Raw genomic sequence first — 23,349 nt, forward strand, 5'->3', positions numbered from 1 at the left:
GAGAATCTTTTATCTAGATGCTGTAAAAACCCATTCTGGGGAAAGTAGGACCACTCAAAGATGACACACTATCAACCCTCAGGGTCTGTGAGCAATGGCTCCAGGACACCTGCCCCAAGTACATCAAAACCCTCTGATGCTCAAGTCCTTACATCAAAGTACATAGTGTTTTTAGGGAGCCTACATCCATCCTGCCCTTGCTGACCTTTAGATCATCAGATAATATTTATTACAATGTGGAGACTGTATGAGAAGTAACTATGCTGTTGTTTAGAAAACAATGACCCAAAAAAGTCTGTATATGTTCAGAACAGATGTATTTTTCCAAATATTTTTAATCTGTTGTTCACTGAATCTATGGACAAGAAACACACATAGAGTGCCAACTGTGTTGAGTTTGGTTACTTTATCTCCCTATAGCACTACAAGCGTCATGAAGGAGTGACATGAATATGGGCCCTAGAGTCAGGTAAGATTGGGCCATCAGCTGCAGAATTACTCCTCTCTAGTTATGTGACCTTGAGGAAGTAGTATAAATTCTTTGCAACTGAGTTTCCTTAAAATTAAGTGGATGAAATGATACCTTTAAAATATAGCTATAATAATTAAATGTTTATGGTGGTGAAATAAAACAAGGCATTCAGAGTCCTAGTAGAGTGCCAAACATATAATAGGTACCCAACAAACGCTAGGCCCCATGCAGTGCATTTTTATGTTATTGCATAGCTATAAAATTTTGTTGTCAGCATTGTGGTCAATTATTCTTATTGCCCCTTATCAAAAGCCTCAAATGAAACAATCCTTTTAGAATTCAATCCTCATAAAAATTTTACTTCTCCCTCGCATGTCTTTCCTCCTCTGATAAGAAATATATAACCGATTGTGTCTCTCTTTTTATCGTCACTACAAGGAAGCTCAAACATAAGTTAAATTAAACTCCAGGGGCAATATTGATCCTCGTGATTCTGCATATTGTGTGTTCTCCTTGAGTTTGATTCCTACTTTCATCCATATTTTATTATTATAGAAACTTCAAATATTTATAAAATGTGAAAAGCTATTAACTAGCCAACTATTTCAGCTCCAAGAGAAAATACCATTTAAGTATTGAAAAGAATGCCAGATTTGGGATGTTCAAGTCCTCCTTCTCAGACTTGTCCCTCTCCTTGGGCAATTCATCTCACCTTTAGATCTACATTTTCTTATGTAAAGCAGAAATAATAATCTCCAAAGACCTCTAAGAATAATTTCTGTATTCAAGTATGCTCTCTCTTGTCAAGTGCTACATGAAGGCCAGGTGTTACCAGTTGTATAAACAGAGAAGAGGAATGTTCACACATGTGAAGGTTTTCACGCACATGCACACACACACACACACACACACACACACACACGGAGACTGAAGCCAACTGATGTGTAGGATGGGGGTGGAAAGCAGCCTTCCCACCACCATAGGCTCCCTGAAAGAGAAGAGCAGGACAGAGATGAATGCAAGCTCTTCCAGGGACAAACCCTAATCAGCAAATATCTTGAACCAGTTTGTGCTTTGGCTTTTAATCTAAAATGATTTGCCAGGAAGACAGTGCACTTGAGACCATGGTTTGTTCCGCCACGAGTGGCACCCCTCACTCTCACCAGACTTATCCTAGGAACAAGTTGTGGGCAACAAGGGGCCTTACAATGGAGAAAGCCAACATCTCCCCCACTCCTACGGAGGACAGTGAGTACATATCAACAGCTACATCAAAAGCACTCACCTTATTAATTAATGTGACCCAGAAAGGGGATACTTTTAAGTTAAATTTGGGCTGGAACCAACCACCTCTTAATAATAGAGACAATAGTTGTTTCTCCAGTGTTAGAATACTTTGTCGACTTATTCCAAGAATCTCTAAGTCTTTTACTTCAAAACTCATCCTCCCACTAACACTACAGCACAGCAGCTGCCTGACTTGATGGAGACATGCAGGGAAGTGCTGTGCTAGAAGACAGTCAGGTAGGACCTAGAGGTGAAAGTCCTAGCTCTGCTCCTGTTCCTACTCAAATATGACCAGGGGCCTCAGTGATAGTAACTGATGTACACTGAGCCCTGTTCTTGCCAGTGTCCTTCGAAGGCCAAGCTCATGCAAACCTCACAGCCATGTGTTGAGGGATGCATTGTCCTCTCCTCACAGGTTAGAAGAACTGAGAGTTAGAACAGCCAAGAACAGTAAGCAAAGCACACCAGATTAGAACTCAAGCTAGGGTGGTGACAATCCTTTATTAAATCTAAAGTAGGAACAAATATTACAAGTTGCCACTCGAGTCCGTGCACATTTCCTACTACCAACTACTTGATGGGTGAGGACAAGCAATGCAATGCACCAAAAAGAAATGGCTTTTTCACAGTCTGAGCTCAGAAAAGAAAAGCAACAACAAGACTTTTGAAAGACATCTATGAAAATGAGTACTTGCTGTAATAAGAGCAGCCATGGCTATCCTGATGAGCAACAGGAAAAGCCCGTTCAGAATCTGCCCACACGCTTCAGAAAACACAGTGTCACCTGAACTGCTGGAATTTCAAACACAGTGAAGGCTATTACATGGCTATTACATGGCTCAGCTCAGCCATTTCCAAGGCAACAAGCTTTCAAGAGTCTTCTCCAGGATTCAGTTGAGTTTAGACCAATCAAGTGGAAAACAACTATTCATAGCTGTAAGTTTCTAATTTTGAATATGCCCAGATTTGGAGAAATGACTAATGGAAACCTCCAGGAATTGATTTCACCCTATCAAATGTGCCTCATTAGTATCCCAATCACTCCAGCATCTTGGCTTCACGATACAGTAGAAAGAGACCTAGGCCAGATATCCAAAGACATGTCCTAAGTCTGACTTCCCAGATGGAGGAAGCTAGAGCTCAGGCAAAGCGCTTAACCTGTGGGAACCTGGCATTGACAACTCTGAAGCAGGGATAATGCTTGCTCTAACTGAATCATGAAACAACTGGGGTACTGCATATGAAAGCCTCCATATGTCATATAGCACTACAAAAATAATGTTTTGCAACATGCAGTCAACTCAGCTTCATCAACCCTCTGAACACCCTCAGAGCTGTGGACAAAAGGGCCAGGAAGACTTTCCATCCCCTCCAAAAGAACTCTAACCGGAAAATGCAACTGGGAACAAAGAGGGAACTCACAAAGTGTGAAAACATGAAAAGTACTCTAAAAACACTTTGTCACAGTCGATGGCTCTCCTGAGCCCTTCTCTTGGTTTCTTTTTAGGGAAAACACATTTCCTGATCACAGACTACAAAAGACTGAACAAAAATACACTGGCATACTTAGTTCACAAAGGTTTCAAAATTTCTCTGGCTAAACAAAATGTCCTTTTGCATCACAAATTTCTCTTCTTAACCTGGCTATGATAAGCTAACAAACCAAAACCATAGCATAAACACCACAGTGGATGCTCTTCCATGTGCTGCTGACACATGAGAAGTCTCCTGAAAGGAAGTCATTGCTCACACAGAAGCAGGGCGGAGGCTGTGTAGCCTCTCAATCCCATCACTTGATCCACCTTCTCTTCCTTATGCCCTGTGAGTCACAGAAAAGGCCTGTCTGTGATTTAAAATCAGTGCTACTGAAACATTCGTTGAAATGGTTTGGCCCTGGCCCTACCATTCTCCTATACTTCTCAATTGTAGAATTGATGTCTTCACGGGATTTTTCTGGTTGCCAGGTGGTTATTACAAAAATCATAGAGCCACTGGAGAAGAAAAAAATGCACTTCTCATGCCAATGCCAAAAGCATTCACTGAGATCCACTAGAGGTTTAGAAACAAATATAGTGGTTGCTTGGTTCATGAACTTAATGCTTTCCACAATTCTTGGCATGGAACGAAGCCTGTGAGGCACCACTGTGCTTTATTTGACTCACTGATATTGTAGGATACTGCAGAAAAAGCAGTAATATACATAAGAAAAAGTTAAGGATAGTTCACTAAACAGCCAGCATTAAGGAAAAACATAATGACAGCAGTAAACAAAGATCCATTTAAACTTAGGTTAAAAATTACTGCTTTAGGGCCCGGGGATTTAGCTCAGTGGTTTCGCTGCCTGCGCGCAAGCGCAAGGACCCAAGTTTGATCCCTGGTACAAAAAAAAAAAATTACTGCTTTAACTTAAATGGTACACCTTAAATATACATGTGCATTTATCATGCATTGGTAATTCTATGCCTAATTATCCACCTGAAATTGATATCTTTCATTTTCTCAAATATTAGTCAAAGGCAATGGAATATTTGGTAGATCAAACTGCTCCCGGTGAGGCCTGCCTCCCCTAACATGGCAGCACAAATGGCTCATCTTGGTAAGTTTACCACATTCATCTTCCATACCTGCTCTTGGCCCACAGCTTTACTTTGTGGCTTCATTTTTTTAACCTATAATGTCTTCTACAGGGCCTTCTCCAAAATTTTTTTCCTTATCCTACAGATCTCAACTCAAGCATGACTTTCTCAAGGAAGCCTTCCTGACCTCCCTCACATCATCTAATCCCACCTATCATCAAACTTCACAGCACTATAAGCCCCACTCCAACAGAACCTACCACGGATACAACTTAACATCTTTCTGGAGGGTTGCTTGATTAGTGTCAGACTACAAGCTCAGTAAGGGTGGCAAATGTATGGTAAATTTTGCTCACTATTATAATCCCAACATCTAGCACAGTACTTGATTCACAGTCAGCTTTCAATAAATATCTTAGATACAGGGGTGGATGGGTAAAAGAGGCATCTTTTCCCTTCTGATACTGACATAATCCAGGGTTTGAGAGATTATCCTTAGACTCCTCAGTACTGGGAAACTTTTTCTGACTTCATTTGTTCAGCAGGAGCAGGTTAAAAGGCTAGGAACTTTCCTAGAGCAGAGGAAGTTGAGTGGCTGCATAAAGTCACTTGAATTCAAACTAGTTTCAAAACATGCCTCTGAGAAGCAATGAAGATAAATGATGAAATTTCAAAACTTTACAACATTAAATTATGGGTGAATGAACAAATAAATGAAAGATGGATCAATAGATAGGTTTGAACATAATATAAACAGATTTAGAGGAAAATTATCAGTCAATAGTAAAATCTAACCATGCTATCATTTAATCTAGTTTTAGCTATTTGGTTATTGCTTTTTTTTTTTTACTTTTTCCAATAATAAATGTAATTACTGGTTGGAAAATGAGAAAAAAAAAGATACACAGTATGACTTCTGATTGTAAGCTAAGATTGGTGGAATAAACATAGATTATTTCATGGGAGGAAAGAAAAGGTGTCATCACATCCTGCCTAAGTTCGCTATCACCTGATAGTGTACTATAATAAAGAATTGATACTGACAATATGGCACCTTCCAAATTCCATTCACTCTAGCACAAAGCCATCAGAAAGCCTGATCCAACCATTTTCATCATCACTGTAATCCACTGGCAAAAAACCTTTGCTTAGGGAGAACAAGGTCTGCATTCCTAAAGTGCCATCTGCGATGCCTGCCATATATTGTGGTGTCACTAACCTCTGTGAACTTCAGGGCCTTTGCATCCAAAAAGAAGGCCATTAACCTCAAGGTTTTGATGAGGAAAGTTAAGATCACATTTTTTAGATATTGGCATAGTACTTAGACACAGACTGTGTTGAATAAATACTTATTATCAGCAACATTTATTAATGAAATCAAGTCACCTTATGCACAGATTCACCCATTATTTCTCACCACTCTCCTTCATATGCAGAGAAAGAATAGGTAGATACACTGCATAAACAGACTAACCTAGAAAACATAAGCAATTACTCAAGCTTACTGACAACAACAACAAAGTTAAGATACACAAGATCTTATTTCCTGGAAGTGATAACACCTCAAAAATTTTTTACTGTTTATGAAGTAAATAATGGAACATATTTACTCAAAATCCCCCTTTAAAAATGTGTAAATGCTGCCTATCTCTTCCTATCAGGAACAAATACCAACCTTCTATGAATGACACAATACACTGTAGCTTACATCTCATTGGCCAGGATTAAGTCACATGGCCACCTCCTTAGCCACAAGGGAAGCTGGGAATCCAAGATCTGTAGATGGCACATTCCTGTCATGAATAAGCTTGGAGTTCTGAGGAATAAAGCTGAGAAGAGAAAGCCTATAGATGACTAAGCACTCTCCCAAAATGGACTTCCGTGGTCAATTTAGGTACAGACGGAAAGTAAGCTATTATTTCCTTCAAAAAGAAGAGATATTTTGGTAGAGGCACCGCCCATCTGTGACGGCCCATTCCTGGGTGAAGGAGCAATGAAAACTAACCAGTCCCTCACCCTCCAGGCCCCACCTCTGACAGATCCTGTTTCATGTTTCCCACAAGTACCCCTTCCTCTGCTTGGTTTTGCCCATATCCCCACACCAACCTAGGCACTTTCATCTATGCTCTCATAACACCACTAACAGCCATTACCATGTTCATTTATCTGATTATGTTATTTTCCCCACGAAATTCAACTTTATGGCATTTTCACCTCTCTTGCTCCAGTGCCCAGGATTATGTCTGAAAAGAAATGTTCCACAAATATTTCTTGGATTGGATCAAGTGGATTGAATCAAACTGAGCTGAACTGGCCTGTGCTGTGAGGGCTCAAGCTCTGGCTGCATCTCTTTCTCCCCTGTTTTGGTGGCTGACAGGGCACCTGCCCCAGGACATGAAGGATGGTGACAAGTCATAAGCTTTCACATACTAGATTGACTTTGTGGCCAAAAAGCAGTTACATTTGCTTACTTCCTCTCAGGGGAAACTTGGGGAAAGGAGTAAAACTTTTGTTTACCAAATAAAGGGCTGAGAAAATATTTTTCCATTTAAGAAGATGACAAATTAGTGAAAGTAACAAAAATAAATAAAACCCTACTACATATTTAAAAAGTTGTGCAATTGCCTAAAAGCAAAGCTATAATTGTAAATGTGTTGGCATTTAGTACAGAGTTCAGGATTTCAAGGAAGCAAGCATCTCTTTTATGAATACTACACAAATGTTACAAGCAGCTTTTGATTAAACTATGATTGTCACAGTCTATAGGAATAAGCTAACATATGGTGTTTTTAAAATAAAGTACTAACCACAGCCAGTGGTTTCAATTAAAGAATGGTTCATTGCTTACAAAAATTCCCTTAGACACAGCTGTCCTCCAAAAAAGTCGCAGGACCTCACTCTGAATTTCCACTGTCATCAGTCAGAGGAGGAAGGGCCGGCCTTGGATGGGGGATGGACACTCCAGGTCAGCATCTTCATGAGAAAGGGAAAACATGGGCACCTGAATCTAGCTCTGAAGTCTGGCTGAGCAAAGCTTCAGAGCAATTTTGTGGAATTGCGGAGTATAAACTGAATGGTGGGGTTAAACCAAATGACCTGCTTGAAGACTATAGCAATCTTTTTTCCAGTGCTGAGGATCAAAACCTCAGGCATGATATGCAAGCACTTTATCACTGAGCTATACAATCAGCCTAAAGACTACAGAATATTTAAAAGAAATTTAAAGCTATGTATTATATGATGTGCTGATACTTTTTTTAAAAAATCTCATACTAAGAAAAGGACCGGCAGTGCTACAGGACAAGCCTCAAGTTCCTTACAACAGGAGTGTCTTAGCGATTCTAAAACCAACACAAAGAGGTAATGTGAATGTAGGAAAGAAAGGAACCTACTTAGAAATCCCTGAAATTATCTGATACTCATAGTTAAAGTAAAAGAGAACAGAACAACAACAAAAAAGCTATCTCTACAAAACTACAGGTAAGGCCCCTTGAAACTGGCTGGAAAACATGTGGAGGTGTGGTGCTGGTAAGCTCTGGGCTCTTGTAAGGGATATTGGGCCTTGTCCCCAAGCCAGGGATTTGATTTTCCTTGTATTTGATTTCACTGCCTTCCTTGAGAGTTAGGGCCCCTTTACTTTATCTGTTCTTTTCCTGAGCTATATTCTCTCTCTCTCTCTCTCTCTCTCTCTCTCTCTCTCTCTCTCTCTCTCTCTCTCTCTCTCTCCCCCCTCCCCCAACACTTTCAGTATCATCCCTGTGCATTCTCCCTCTAGTCCCTATGACTGGCCAAAATTCAGAACTCAATGATATTTTTTAAATTCAACTGATATTTAAAAATAAATACAGACCACAGCCCCCAGCACCGAGGAGCAGAGCTGCCCCCAGCAAAGAGGAGGTGAACCTTCCGGGCTGCCGTACCACCACCTCTAGCACTGAGGAGGTAGGCCAAGTGGGCACCAGCAGTATGCATCTATCTCCCCGACACACACCCCCATTTGAAATGAGAAGACACTCAAAACCAGACTTCCAACACAACTATTCCCCTGCTGGGTATCTTCCCAAAAAAATTAAAAGAATCATACCACAGCAATATATGTGCACCCATGTTTATAGTGGCACAGTTTGTAATAGCTAAAGCTTGGAAACAGCCCAAGTACCCATCAACTGGAAACTGGATAAAGATGTGGGTTTTTTTATAAAATGGAGTACTGCTCAGCCATAAAGAATGAGAAACTAGAGACATTTATAGCTAAATGGATACATATTGAGGCCATTCTCTTAAGTGAAATAAATAGGACACACGTAAATACTGAATAGTTTCTCTGGTGTGAGAAACTGGAAGTGTAAATAAGGATCAAAATGTATAATAGATAATGTGAAATAGGAAGAAAAGTTCCAAAGGGGAAGGTGAAGGGGGAGGGGAAGGGGAAAGGAAAGAAGAGAATGGAATTAATATGAGAAAATGAAAAAATGGAAACAAAGTCTTTGTAAATAGGGGTGGAGGGGTTGAAGGGAGGGCAAGGAAATGGGGAAAATATAAGAATCAAGAGAGATATGTAAAGGTGTAAATTTCCAATGATGAATGTCATCACATTGTATACCTAAAATGTACCAATAAAATTCATTTTAAAAAAATAAATAAATACATTCTCCAGATTGACTTTTCATCATACACATTGCCCTTACTGGATTTTCTTTTCAACTACATTTGTTTGAGCTGCTTGTTAGAGTTCCAGTTCCTACTTGTTCAATAAGGCAGCAAGTTCTCCCCTCCCACCAAACAAGGAGGCCACCTCTACCACTTCTATCCATGCACAAAAATGCACAAAGAGGACACTCAAACTTACCCTATTATGTTCAATCTTTAGATGTCTTTACAAATGCCAAAAAGAATCATAAGCAGGATAAAGAATCATGCTAGGATAAAAAGAGCTTAGAGATTTCATGGATCAGAGGTCCCCAGAGGCTGGGCAGGGGAGCTGGGAGGGGCACAGAGGGAGGACAGACAACAGGTACCAAATACAGTTAGACAGGGGAAGATGTCCCAGTGTTCTACACCACAGTAGGGTGATGATAATTAATTTACCGATTATGTCAAAATAGGAGCATTTGGAATGCTCCCAACACAAAGAAATTATAAATTTTTCAGGCAGTCAAAATGCCAGTTACTCTGATAGGATCATAACACATTGTGTACGTGTCTTAAAATATAAAACTGCACCTCATAAATATGTACAACTATTATACCAATTAAAAGTAAAAATAAATTTTTTTAAAGGAGCTTAAAGAAAATGTACTATAGAAAGATTTCCAAAGTTATTTTCATGGAGAGGGCAAAAACTTACAAAGCTCCCAAGTTCATTTTGAACATCCAAACATAGCTCAAAGAAGTGTCCTGGTGCCACAGTTCATGATTTCCTCAAACTTTGTTCAGCATCAACATGGCCACTAGGATATCCGTCACTTATCATCAACCCTTCTTAACTTCCATATCTTTGCTCAAAATCTAATCCAAAAATTGGAAGAACAAGAGACAGCACTAGTTCAATCTGTGTGGACTTCAATAAATAATCCAAAATGTTTTGGGGTTGTTTTTTGAATTCATGCTGTTTGTGGTGCTCCACAGTTGCACAAGAAGTAACAAAGTACAGTTAGACAAAGAGTTGACTCAGGGTTTTATCGTTAATCATGGTTTGTGTTCTGTATACTGGGTGAATCTGCAGTGAATTTCTAGTTGTAGAAATTGCTATCCCTGTGCCTTGTTAATAGAAATAGCCCTACTTTCAAATTAAAACAACTTCAGTTTCGAAAAAAAAACAAAAAACAGTGAGCTATATGGTCCACATCTGCACACCAAAGTCACATTTTCTGTTGCATTTAAATGATTCCTTCCCAATACTCCACAAATGGTGCAGAATTCATTAAAAATAATTGCTTTCTCTTGTGGCCTTTGTGGTCAAATTTCAGTAAATGACCAAAAAAAGGTGATTTTAATACAAATTGCTAGATCCCAATACCGTAAGTGGTTTCTAATAGGTGTATCAAGTGCATCATGCTTTTTTAAACATAGAATTCTGCCTAATTGACAAATAGTGAAGAATACACAGTTCCAGAAGTGTTTTTGTTTCAGAATCATTAAGTCATAATTCTGAGAAGGATGCAGAAAGGTCATCTAAATTCATCTCTAAAAGCAACATGAATCTTAATCTGCATATCCCAAATGCACACATAGAACCAATTCTTGACACTCTCTATGTAAGAAACTCCACAAGCAGACTTGGAGAACATCCAGCAATTAGCACATCTCCTATGTAAGTATCTTCTCTCACGTTCTCTCCTCACCACTCACCATGAAATACGAACCCTAAATAAACAGTTGTCTACAGGCAGATTTATTCCAACTCAGCAAATAATCTGGTTTTTTAGAGAAACATCATCATAAATAATATTTTGCGTGGCCCATATCAGCCTGAATATTTTCACAAATTTTAATATTTTAATATTTTTCCTTCATGAAAAAATATATATAGGGTAATATTTTTATCTCTACTTTGAAAACATGGAAAATTTTTATTTTATTTATGTACAAATTAGTTATTGCAACACTGAATTGTAGAGCTATGACATAAAAAATTATTCTTCCTGGCCTTTTCATTTCACCCACATTCACTTCACCTTATTGAAGGTGATTCTTATTGGTGATTTCTATTTTAATCACATTTCAATAAGAATTTAGGTTGGAATCAGCATTTTTTCACCAAAATAGTTGTTAATATTGAATAATTGCCCAATCTTTCCTTCTCTAGGTTATATATTCTTGGATAGACTACAGTATTTTAAACTAATAAGTAATGTCTGAATATTTTATTCACACATCCATTCAAAAGGCATGCTATTGCAGAACAGGAAGTCTGAGACCCTGCCGCTGCTGGGAGAAACCCTAAAGACACGTACCTGAATGGAAGAGCCAGAGCACTACTGGAGGCTTCATGGCCTTAGGTACCAGCATGTATAACACAGGTGATATGGCAGGAGTTCAAAAAATGGGAAAGGCATTACAAATTGGTATAAAAAATTTAAAGAGGCCTTGCTTGAGACAGGGAAAACCTACCATTTTCATCATGCTACTTAAAATGTTGAAAATGGTAGAAGAAGCTCCATTATCAACAATTTACTCCTAAACACCTTGAATTCCAAGTTAGAAAACTATTTTAGGTAATTGGAAGTAATGACAAGAGTTTTTGTTTATTTATTTGTTTCTATAATTAAGGAGAAACTAGATGGAACTGCTATTTTAGATATGTGGTAACCTTGTCTGAAATTACTTTCTTCTATTTTAAGGAAGACCCTAAAGGCTAAAAAACCAAACAAAAAGACATTGTCTTGGGAATTCCAAGGAAGGTGTAGACACAAGAGGAACTGGAGAAAAAAACAGGGCTGAGTAAGTGGCTGCCTAGGGAAGAAAAAGAACAGGGAAAAGCCAATAATCATTATGATTTTAACTCTAGAGGCAATCAGGAAAATGGGGACTGTATGCTCACAATTCCTAAATAAAAGTGTGATGAGATGTCAAGTAAGACACCTGTCCATGGGAAAGTTATCAAAAGAACTAAACAGGGCCGGGGATTTAGCTCAGTGGTTCTGGCACCTGCCTTGCAAGCACAAGGTCCCAAGTTCGATCACCGGTACAAAAAAAAAAGAACCAAACATTCCCACCTCTAGACTGTGGTCGTGGAAGAAATCTGGACAATTTTTTATAGAGTATACCCATGATCCCTCACCCCAGCTACCTCTGCATAAACAAGTCATGTTCACAAAGCCCTCAATTTAAATCTGTGGTATTAAGAACTCAAGTCCTTTAAAAGATACTTCCTTCTATATGAAAAATTTCCTAAATAAAATTCTTTTCCAAGAAGATCTTTGCCGATATCTGTCATTCTTCAAGTGTATTCAAGTCATATTACCCCTCTCTCTCTCTCTCTCTCACTCTCTTTTCCTTGCTTGTAAACTTTAACCCAAACCACAAGACATGTCCCATCTTCTACCTAGGTGGTAAGCCTGTCTCAGTCATGTATACCCTGTTGATATCACTGCAGAATATTTTACATGTTAAATCCCACACACAGTTCTGGTTTTCCCCCATTTTCCATTCCAAGTCACTGTGTCTCTTTAGCCCTGTGTATCTCAGCACCTGGAGTCCACAAGAAACCTTTGAGACTTGAACTCATGAGTCACTATAAAGAGCAATGTCATCGACTCTCCCATGACACACACAAACACTTTCCATAACATCTCATGGCATGGAAAGATGGAATGACTATGGAGTAGTATAGCCAGTAGCAACAGGAAGAAAATAGTGTAAGAAGTGCCATCATTGGGCACTTCAGGGCAATTTCAAGAGAATTGTTTCATTCAGAGAAGTTAAGATTCCCTAAGATATGTTATATAATCAGCCTGCTAAGAAAGAAGCACTGTAACACAGCCTATTTATACCCATTAACATCACAGGAATAAACAATATTTTGTATACAACAAAACACAACATTGTTGCGCCAAATCGATGTCACCAAAATCACAGTGCGTCCCTTTTTTTCCTTTTCAGCACAACACTGCCTTCAAATTTCTGACTGGTTCTTAACCACATTAATTTCATTGAGAAAAACAAAGAGGCAGCCAGAAAGGCATCCTTTTGTGAAAGAGAGAAAAACCTATTTGCTGGCACACTTGGTGAGCAGAGTCACCCACCACTGACAAGATTCCACAGCAGAATGCCCATGAACCCACATTTCCATGGCCCTGGCACTCGCCAGCCGCATCCAGACTGACACTCCTTGGAAGGTTAAGAGTCTGAATTTAAGTGAATTATCTCAAAGACGCCAATGGAGCCCTAGAGCCACGCTGATGTCTAACACAAACGAACAGCTATAAGAGTTTGGGGCAGCAAAGGCTAGACAAGCTTAAGGAAGAATGATTCTTGATAGTAGGAACTGATCTCTACTAAATTGTGGCCTGAAGTTTTTGGCATAACCTGCAAGCAGTAGGTAGGAAATGATAAGGTTGAAGGAGGTACTCAGAGTAACTCAAAATAATTACTGCTAAACATTATTGCCAACCAGATGCCATGTTCATTTGATACGCAGAACACTCTGATTGAATCTGTCACAATCCCTTCTTTACAGATGAGGAAACTGACGCACAGAAAGCTAGTGTGTTTCCAAGGCTACACTGGTGGTATGAACCAGGATTTTAACTCAAGAACATGGCCTCTGGTATGTGCTCCTAATTACCCTGACAGGCCAACTTTCCCATGAAATTATACCACCAGGGCCCCTTCTGAAAAAGCAAAGTTAAGTTTTCTATGATTTTTAATATAAAAAGCTTTTGTTCTCAGACCTAAAGATAAAGTGCTTCTATAAGACAAAAAAAAAGAGAGAGGAGGATGAAAAAGATGGTCTAGTTCTCCCGTGTTTGTGTTTCTTTAAACAGGGACAGAACTACTTCATTTCATACACATTCCAAAGATTCCCTTCTCTCTTGAATGCCAGTTCATTTTTAGAACATGACAATGGCACACAGAAAAATTAAACAAATCTTATTTTATGATATAAAAATAAGAGTCTTCCCTAAAACATTGTTAAACTCAAAGGAAAAGAGAAATGTACCAAGAAGCATGAGGTCAGGCTGGGGGCGGGCACTATGTGCACTGGGAAAAGGGGAAGTCAAATGACAAAACACCAAATATTCTTGGCTCCTATGAAAAGCTACTCTGTTCATTTACCCGGAAGACCCAAACAAAAGCAGCTGCCCATTTCTCTGTTTCAGTTTCCTGAATATAACTGGATCACCAACTGGCATCCATTGTCCCAGGCTCGCAAAACAATGTCCACCAGCATAAATCCGTCAGCTCTGGTACACATCCAGAGAACTGAAAAAGAGCTCCATGAGAATAAATGGGTGTTGTATGCCCATTCCCAATGACCGATGCTGCAACAGTGAGACCTGTGTGCAGGAGGCAGCCCCACCTCCCAACATTGAGGCAGGCTCCAGCCTGTCAAGAAATGCATCCCCCGCAGACCAAAGTGGAGAAGGGCATCCTGCTTGTGGCTGTCTCCTAACAGCTCACACATCTGCAGAGTGTCTGCAGTCACCAGGTGGCCTCTGGTGCCCAAAGAAACATCCCAGGATGCTGAGTGAGAAATACAGAGATCAAACCCCCAGGGTGGGAAGCCAGGAACAGCCAGGACTATCTTCCCACCCACTTTTTGGGCAACCCTCAGAGGATGGCAGCTGCTAACTTAGGGGGAAAAAAGTGCAAGGTGGAGGAGGCAAAGGGATTATTTTTAAGAAAGAGCACAATCTAACTTTTCTCTCCACCGCCCACTCCACACCACCTCCTCATTCTCTGGTCCCTCCTCCCGCCTGCTCTTCCAGTTCACTTTGCTTCCCCAGCCTCTCTCCCCACTCACACACATTTCCTTCTCCAAGTGCCCAGCTGGGACACTGGCTCTGATTCCACACTGGGACTGCAGCTGGGCAAGGACTCAACTGCTGCTGAGCTCCGAGGGGGCATGAAGCAAGCTGGCTTCCTCCTCAGTGCTCCAAATGTGGAAGAATCCAACCACATGCACTTTGAGAAACCCTGCCTTGATACCAGTGCAATAGAGAAAATAAAAAGATCTCTGTTCTCAAGTTTAACGAATCTGTTAATTAGGCCATCTTCCTGATATGCCTAAGTAATGGAAGATATGGGGTCTATTGCAAGTCAGAAATGCCTTTTCTTACTCAATTCTTTGCCTCTGGAATGTGGCTCTGCAACAGAGTTGCTTGGGTCTGTGTAGAACTGTGAGCATTTGTAAGTGTACAAGATGAACCCATGTGCCCTGAGGATCAATTTCTTCCACTGCCTCTGGGTAACAAGTACCTTCACACACTCAAGAGTCATCTACTTAGACTAAAAGTACCACTGTGGTAATAGCTGGAATAATGAAGTAATTTCCAAAGTGGAATAATTAAAAGTTAGTCCAAGATGTTACATGGCATAGGAGGAAGGCCAAGCAGGGAAATAGAAAGCTGTATGAAAAGTTTAAGACCAAAAAATCAGCCAGGTCTTTATCTAGAATGTGGGAAATATTTAGACCAATAAAAACAATGTTTGTGATTTCCTCTTCCATATCCATTTGTCCAATTATTCTTCAGTGAACTTGCACTGGGCACAGATTATGTTCCAGGCAATGTGCAAAGAGCCAGAGATAACAATGAGCAAAACAACATGATCCTTGCTCTTGAGGAGCACACCATCCAGCATTACCTCCAGAAAAAAACTGTAGGCTCCAAAAGCTACAAGTTTCAGCTCCTGTGAGAAGTTCAAAAACAATAACATTAGGGCACTTGCACTAAAGAGAGCAGTAAAGAAAGGCCTCTCTGACAAGGTTGAATTTAAAAGCTGAAAGATAAATAAGGAGAAAAGCTAATCAGGACAAGAACAGGTAACTGTTCTAAGAAGACAGGCTCCCAAAAGTAAACACCTTGAGCTAGAAAAAGTTTGAGTATCAAGAACTAAAAGTGACTGGAAAAAAGGAAAGAATAGCAAAAGGTAGGACTGCTGAGACACCGTGGGCCACGGGGCCCAACTAAGATTGTATTCTAACAGCAATAGGCAGTTTCAGCATGGTCTACATCATCATGTTGCAACTATGCAGAGAAAAACTTCAAAAGCAAGGCCTGTTCTGTTGTGTAAGCACAAGATGAAAATTTCCTGGACCCAAATGAAGCAACAAGACTGTGCGAGGATAGACAGACTCATGGTTTAGAAGCAGGAGCAACAGAAATCACTAGAAGGATCAAAGCAAAAGCAAAAGCAAAAAAATAAAAAATAAAAAAGATGGCTTACATCAAGTTACCATCCACACAAGAGTTGCCTGAAACTTTTTTCAAAAGAAAATATAAGCACCACAGGATGTACCTGTGGCCCATGTGGAACTACTACCTACAGGACATGTTATGTCTACAGATACCAGTAACTCAAACACCCTTGGTACAAGAATAACAGGAACTATGCGTGGTGTTCATTAAAACTATAGTGGCACATTAGGCTGATACTTCTCGTGACTTCTTTTCCTCAATAGTCAGGTTGGTGCCAAAGCTATAGGAATAATTGCTTTTCTATATCTGGGTGTAACAAGTCTGACTTTTAAGTAAAGCTACACCAGATAAACCAACTACTTACTAATCTCTCTAGTCACCAAGACAAACAGCAGAGAAAATAAGCATAGCTTGCTAAAAGACCCTCATGTCAATTTGGATGCCTCATGTCAATATCTCAAAGGCATATTACAACATCGCATATGACCAGCAAGAAAAAACAACCATGAAATGCAAATTTATAAATAATATTATGATATTCAATCCTTAACAACTTTCTTTCCATAGAACTGCTGGGAAACCCAGCACACAGTATAAGTAACATCTCCCGGGAGGAGATCTCCAGAGTTTACCCTCAATGAACTGCCTTATTTTACATGCTGCACTCCAACTGGTCCCCAAATGCCAGAGAGCAGCACTTTCCATGGCTGACCCATGGCAGATTCAGTGTCTTTCTGAGCTGTTCATTCCTGATCACCTATCTACATGGGCCTGACACCACCTCCACTGCCCTTCCTGAAAAGCTGGTACATGATCAGCATATAAACCCCTTGGGCCAGCTGTCTTGGGAGTTTCTTTTTCAATACTTGTTATGGAACTGCATGGGGAGAGGTAACTTGTGAGAGAAACGGTGATGAAGCAGAAGAGCACAATCCATGTGCATGGGAAGAGTGGAAGAGGGTCTCCTTGACACTGGCTCAGGCCCTGCTGAAAACAGACAGTAAATAGAGATAACCTGCAGTAATTTATTTGGAAAGTGATGTTATCTTTCATTCCTCCAGACTATTAACTGTGGCCTTTTTTATATGCATTTCAAGGGCTTTACTCACAACAGATCCCATAATTTTGTTGACACATGAATGGTTTCTTTCAGAAAGATTTTCCCCTGACAGTCCAACAAAAAGTATGGAACTTCAGTCTTCTGCCCTCTGTTCCCTTCTAAGTCTCACATTTAGTCTAACAATTTTTTTGTTTAGTGGTCCATCTCCCAATTGTCCTCCAAATCTTCAATCTTTAATTCTGTAAGCTACCTGCTCAGTTCCAATTGAGGAACTGTAAAAGATTCCCATCACTACACTTCATGCCTGCTTTCATCTCATTCTGAAGCTCACTGTTCAGCCCCCCTGAGCCATCCCTTCAGATTTGGCCTGTCATCACCAGCAATGACAAAACTCAGCTTCATCTGCACTACGCTTAATACATCTTACTCCAGGGCCCACATTTCTGCAACTGCAGCGAAGAGATAAAGAAGGCACTAAGCTCTGCCCAATGGAGAGCTGTCGCTGTCTGGCTCCTCCTGGGGAGTCCCTCCAACCTGGCTGATAGTGAAGTGATTGTGTCAGCTTGAGTAAGGAACACCCAACTAAATTGGACTAGCAGTTCTGGGTGTGGTGAAAGGATTTACTGAAGACAGAAGCCCCAGCCCCGGTGTGTGAGTGGCACTAACCAATAGGCTGGTCGCCTGAATGGAATAACGGAAACGAAGAAGGAAGGCTCATTTCTGTTTCCTCAGAGGAGCTCCAGTCTTCACCTTCACCTTGGACTTCTCTTCTGGCTTCCAGGGCAGACCCTTCAGCCTCCTGGTTTGGACTCGCACAGGACGCTACAGTGAGCTCCAAGCCTGTGACCTTTAACTGGATCCTTCTGCACTCTTCACACCTGACTCCAAGGGCAGCCATTGTAAGCCTACCTTGTAAATCCTTACATATTTATAGTCTTACATTAAATCTGTTTCCCTAGTGAGCACTGCCTGATACACTGGCATATGTTTCTACTCCACTTATTCATTCTTACTCAGCCTCAAGGCTACCCATATAGGCAAATATTCTCCACATTAAAAAGAAACAAAAAGTAACAAGCATTTGCCTACACACAATCCACTCTATCACTTGAGTCCAGAGGTATTCTCTGACCTCTTTTTGCTGTTAATCTCATTTTTAACAATACATGACATGTGCCATGTTCAACATTTCAGAAACTGTCACCACACGTTCCTCTCTGAATTACAGGAAGCTTCTCCATTATTCCTTTTTAAATCATTGACCAAGCCCATGAGCTATTCAAATGTGACCTGTGACACTGACATGTACATACACTTTCATCTTAACCTGTTGTCTCAAGAGAACTTACTTCTAAGCTGGAGTCATCCAAAAAGCTCTGGAGAGCCTTCCAGTCACTGCTGATTTCTATAGTTCGATGCCACCGGAAACACTGTGCCCTGTTTTACTTGTCAAACTGTACACACAAAACTCTGCCTAACCTTTGTTAGATCTCTTCTGATCAACTCAGACTCTTGTAGTTGCCACCTACATCAGCCTTCTGCACATCTCCACAAACATTATCCTTTAGGGCAGACTGCCTTGGGATTGCTGTGTCTCTCCATGTTAGCCGGAGAATTCTGGAAAGGGTTGTTCCCAAGGGTGGGGAGCGAGGCAGAGAGGGCAACTGCCCGGAGTACTCACTGAGTGGTTTCAGGATGCTACTGCTGGATTCATCAGCATTTTCCACATCTGATTTGTCAGAGTAGTTCTCAGAGATCCGCTCCTTTTCCTTCTTTTCCTTGTGCCCTGTCTTTCTCTTGTGACGTCTCCTTCTGCGGTAGCTCTTGGGCACATGGACTCCAATGTAGATGGTGTGGTGGCCTAAGGAAGATATATACAAATCACCTGTCATTTCAGATCTCATTCTCTGCTGCACACAACTCGCACAAGATCCACAGGTCAGAGGAAAAGTCTATGAACTCAACATTACCATTCTATATTTGAAAAACTCACACTGCAAAAATTGAATTTCTTCTTAATTTTTTGTTAGCTACAGTGTAATTCAACATGTTACTGGATACTAGGATTTTGTCAGGGTACACAGTGGTTCTGTCAGGTTAACTAATTTTGTTGAGGATAACCAAAGGATACAGAACTAGAAATCAGGAATCCTTGATAACCTCTACCATCAATTACCCCTACAACCTTCAGCTTGTTTCTTATCCACTCTGGGCCTCAACCTCATCATTATCCAATGAGAGCTTTAAAATGGTGGAGCCCGGAGGCCTTTCCCATTCTAACCTTCCACAAGTCTGTCACTATGTTGATGAGGGGGCTAGAAAAGGTGCTGTTGAGGCTGGAAAAATAAAGCCATCCCTCAAAGTTCAAAGAGTCATTTTGCTGAGGATAAGGTTTAACGGTATAACTTTTTTTACCCAATCAGCAGAACAGAGACTTAGAACTGGAACAACTGAGAAAAATAAGACATACTTGGAGAGATTTTAGAAATACTCAAATGATCACACTAGGAAAAAGTTAAAATGAATGTCAGCTACAGTGCCATTCTCGTTTTCCTTTTTTCGTTTCTAAAAGTTTCTAAAAACTGGTTGTTGCAATGATAAAAATAAACTCAGCCCGGCAAAAATTGCCTTGAAGAGAAGGGCATGAAGAAAAAAAGATTGTGAAATACTTTCAGTTCTCTAGATGGAAGGAGCTGCAAAATTGACAAGTGGCATTATTTTTACAAAATCTGGTAAGACCCTAAAAACAGGAATACGAAGTTCCATATATTTTTTTAAAAACCTGGAATACGTTCACTTTCATTTTCCATACAGTGTAACTTCTGAATGGGGGCTCATCATTTCAGAAGTAATATGAACCCTCCTTTGATCTGCAAATTAGATTAGATGCTCTTGTGTACAGGCTTCATTTCTCATTTCTAGATGTGCCCCTTGATGACACTATACAGACCTGCCGGTAACACCACATGCCTCAACGTAATGCATGTGCAACACTACTCCACTATCAATCTCTGTGGACTATTTCACAGTCACTTCTCAGGCCGCTTAGAAAGCACTGCCCTTCAAAGGGATGTTCCCTTAAATTGGCAGGGATAAAAAGAATTATAAGCAGCTTCAAGCAAGAAATTCCAACAAAGGGTGAACCCTAAGTGAATGAGACAGTGTTCAAAAGGCAGCACAGATACTTGGAATACAGTTGGAGGTAACTTTACATGAAGCAGAGCTCCCCACCCCCAACACACACACACACGCACGCACGCACACACATACACACACACATGCACCACAATTTGCCACTACAAAGCATGGTAGTATTCTCTCCACAGAACATGTGCCAATGAGAAATTTATCATGTCGAACCATTTGTAAACAAACTGTTCTCATGGGAAATCTATATTATGCTAGGAAGTAGGAAATGTTTCAGAAACAATGTGAATTAAGAAACAGTGTCAATTGTTTCCTGCACTCTTGTTACTGAGGGAGCCTGCAGCTTTATCTCAAGTCTCAACAACATGAGTGTCCAGAACCCACCAGTGCCTTCAGTAAACCAAACCCTGAAAGGTTCATCGCCTTCCTTCAGGAATTACAAGAACACCTCTCTCTCTCTCCCTCTCTCTCTCTCTCCCTCTCCCTCTCTCTCTCTCTCTCTCTCTCTCTCTCTCTCTCTCTCTCTCTCTCTCTCTCTCTCTCTCCCTCCCTCTGTCTCACACACACAAATTAAGTGGTAGGAAAAATTATTTAAAACTTGTCACATTAAATATTTTCTATACCATATAAAATAATGGGAATTATGGGGGAAAGGTAATTAGTCATGTGGGTATTACATACAAAGATTTCATATATTTACCCAAATCTGCACAGTACAGTTAATGAAGTCATTTGAAAAACAGATATGGGCTGACAGGGTTTTAAAGTAAGATTTCTGATAATGAAAAACTTCAACCTAATGAGATATGTTGATTCCTGGAGTGAACCTTCCAATGCCTTAGCTCTTGGTACCTGGTGTGACCTGTTACCATCACAATCAGGGCCATTTGATTCATTCTGTGAGCACAGGCACCTGCCCAGAGGCAGAACAGCCCTCCCCACCCATGCCCTCCACCTCCCTGCCACCTCCCAGGCAGGGAAGCTGCAGACAGGGCACTGCTCTCCAGAGTACCATGCTACCCAGGAACAAGTGCAAATGGGATTCCCCTTTCCGGCACCTTTATCACCTTTACTGAGTTATAATTTACAAATCAGAAAATCCACTCATTTTAAGAGTATAATTCAATGAAGAGTTGTACCACTATTACCATAAATCCAACTTCAGAACCTTTCTACCAATCCAAAAAGATCCCTCACACTCACCTGCACCCATTCTGTTCCCACCCCTGTGATGACCTGGGGAGGGAGCATGGTTCTCCACTTCTCACACAGCATGGTCAAACAGAATATCCTGAGGAAGACCCTGCCTTCCAGGAACTGCCAGGGAAAATGACGGCACTACACTGAGCAATTCCAAACCAGAGTGTCTTTGTTCTCCTCCCACACTTTAATGGGAACTAAGTTTTGCTCTTCAGTCTTGTGTTCAGCTAGAGAAGGAAATGATCTGGGGTGCCGAAGACTGTTGGAGATCAGAACAGTGCTGACTGGTTTATCAGTTACTTAAGTGCTCTTCTCTTCAGCTCTTTTATGTACAGCAGGAGACCAAGGTGGCCTTGTTTGGGTGGGTGACAATGAGGCAGGCACACTTTCCCAAAGCGATGACCAAATATTTAAAAAAGCCAACCATATATGCCAATAATAGAAATACGAAAAGTAGGAGGAGCTGAGATGGAAGCATCCTCACTGCCCCCACAGAATGCCCATCTTTGTGAGCAACAGGATCAGCGTTACTGCTGAAAAGGTTACTGCGGATGAGAATATCATAGGTGGTTCTCAGAATTTATTTTTATTAAAATATCTTTCCCTGTCTCAGAGATATGTCATAAAGACTGATGGCTACATGTAAATTATAACGTAGAAAATGAGGGCAAACTCTTAGAGGAGCCACAAATGTTGAGGGCATGGTATTGTTTTACATATAAAAAGAAAAAGAGAAATTTGGCAGCCAAACTTTCCAACCCCATGAGTCTTTAAAACAGTAAGATGCTCAAAGACTCAGGGATAGTTATCTGCTTCTTACAAGGGAATTTTTTTAGACTCAAAAAAAAAAAAATCTCTGCTAGAAGTTCCAGGAAAAACTGCTTCCAGAGATAATGAAAAAAGAAACAACAAAACTTTCTTAAACAGCTATAATAAATAAGGAGCAGGTAATTGTTTTAAATGCTATTAAAATAAAGGCCACATTCTTGCTACTATGAACTATAAAGTAAAATTACTGGAATCTACACATTTAGGTGTGCAGGCAAAGGGCATTCCTCGATTCGGCATTTTTGGGGGGGGGGGGGGTTCCAGGGATCAAACTCGGGACCTTGCACTTGCTAGGCAGGTGGCAGAACCACTGAGCTAAATCCCAGGCCCTTGATTTGGCAATTTGCCATGTTATGTGTTCAGATAAATATCCTACCATACTCTCTGTCAGATGCTGTGGGTCCCAACATACTGTAAATGTTTGGGAGTACCTTTCCGTTCATACTACACACTGTACACTGTACTTCCCAGGACAGGGAAGAAAATATGGCTTTCCTGGTTATCTCTGAATTCAAAAATAATCACTTCTTGGTTCTTATTTCTTCCTACTTTCACCTGTCCCATCTTCATTACAAGCAGGAAGAACTGTGAGGCTATCATATGCAATTCTCCCAATTCCAGAGGGTGCCTAACCTAAGCGCATACTTCTGATTGTTGCCAAACTGCATTTTCCAGTAAATAGAACTCTTAAAATGTAATAACTTGGTGGCCATTCAAGTCAGGATGGCTTACATAGACACCAGCTTTGCTGTCAATGATGATTTAGAAGAATTAAACCACCATGCCAGAAAAGATGACTTCTTCAATTCTTTCTTTTTCCATCCTCTTTCCAAAAAATAATAATAATAATAATTGAAGAAAAAAATGGAAATAGAGCTTCTTTAAATAGGAAGGACACCAAGAGTTTGAAGGAGC

General features: G+C 40.5%; 1 protein-coding gene across 8 annotated transcripts in view; it reads right to left on the minus strand.

Moving 5' to 3' along the window:
• The window catches only part of Slc4a4 (solute carrier family 4 member 4), a 393,201-nt gene that overhangs the window by 308,685 nt on the left and 61,167 nt on the right, over window positions 1-23,349 (minus strand). For all 8 annotated transcript variants that reach the window (XM_087184461.1, XM_087184451.1, XM_087184464.1 and 5 more), the window contains one exon: window positions 18,941-19,120. In XM_087184461.1, the coding sequence (XP_087040587.1) occupies window positions 18,941-19,120 (180 nt within the window). The remainder of the gene's footprint in view (window positions 1-18,940; window positions 19,121-23,349) is intronic.

Source organism: Heterocephalus glaber, unplaced genomic scaffold, assembly GCF_053883595.1.
Source record: "Heterocephalus glaber isolate CG9 unplaced genomic scaffold, H.glaber_assembly_v1.0 deba00000281, whole genome shotgun sequence".
Classification (NCBI taxonomy): Eukaryota; Metazoa; Chordata; class Mammalia; order Rodentia; family Bathyergidae; genus Heterocephalus; species Heterocephalus glaber.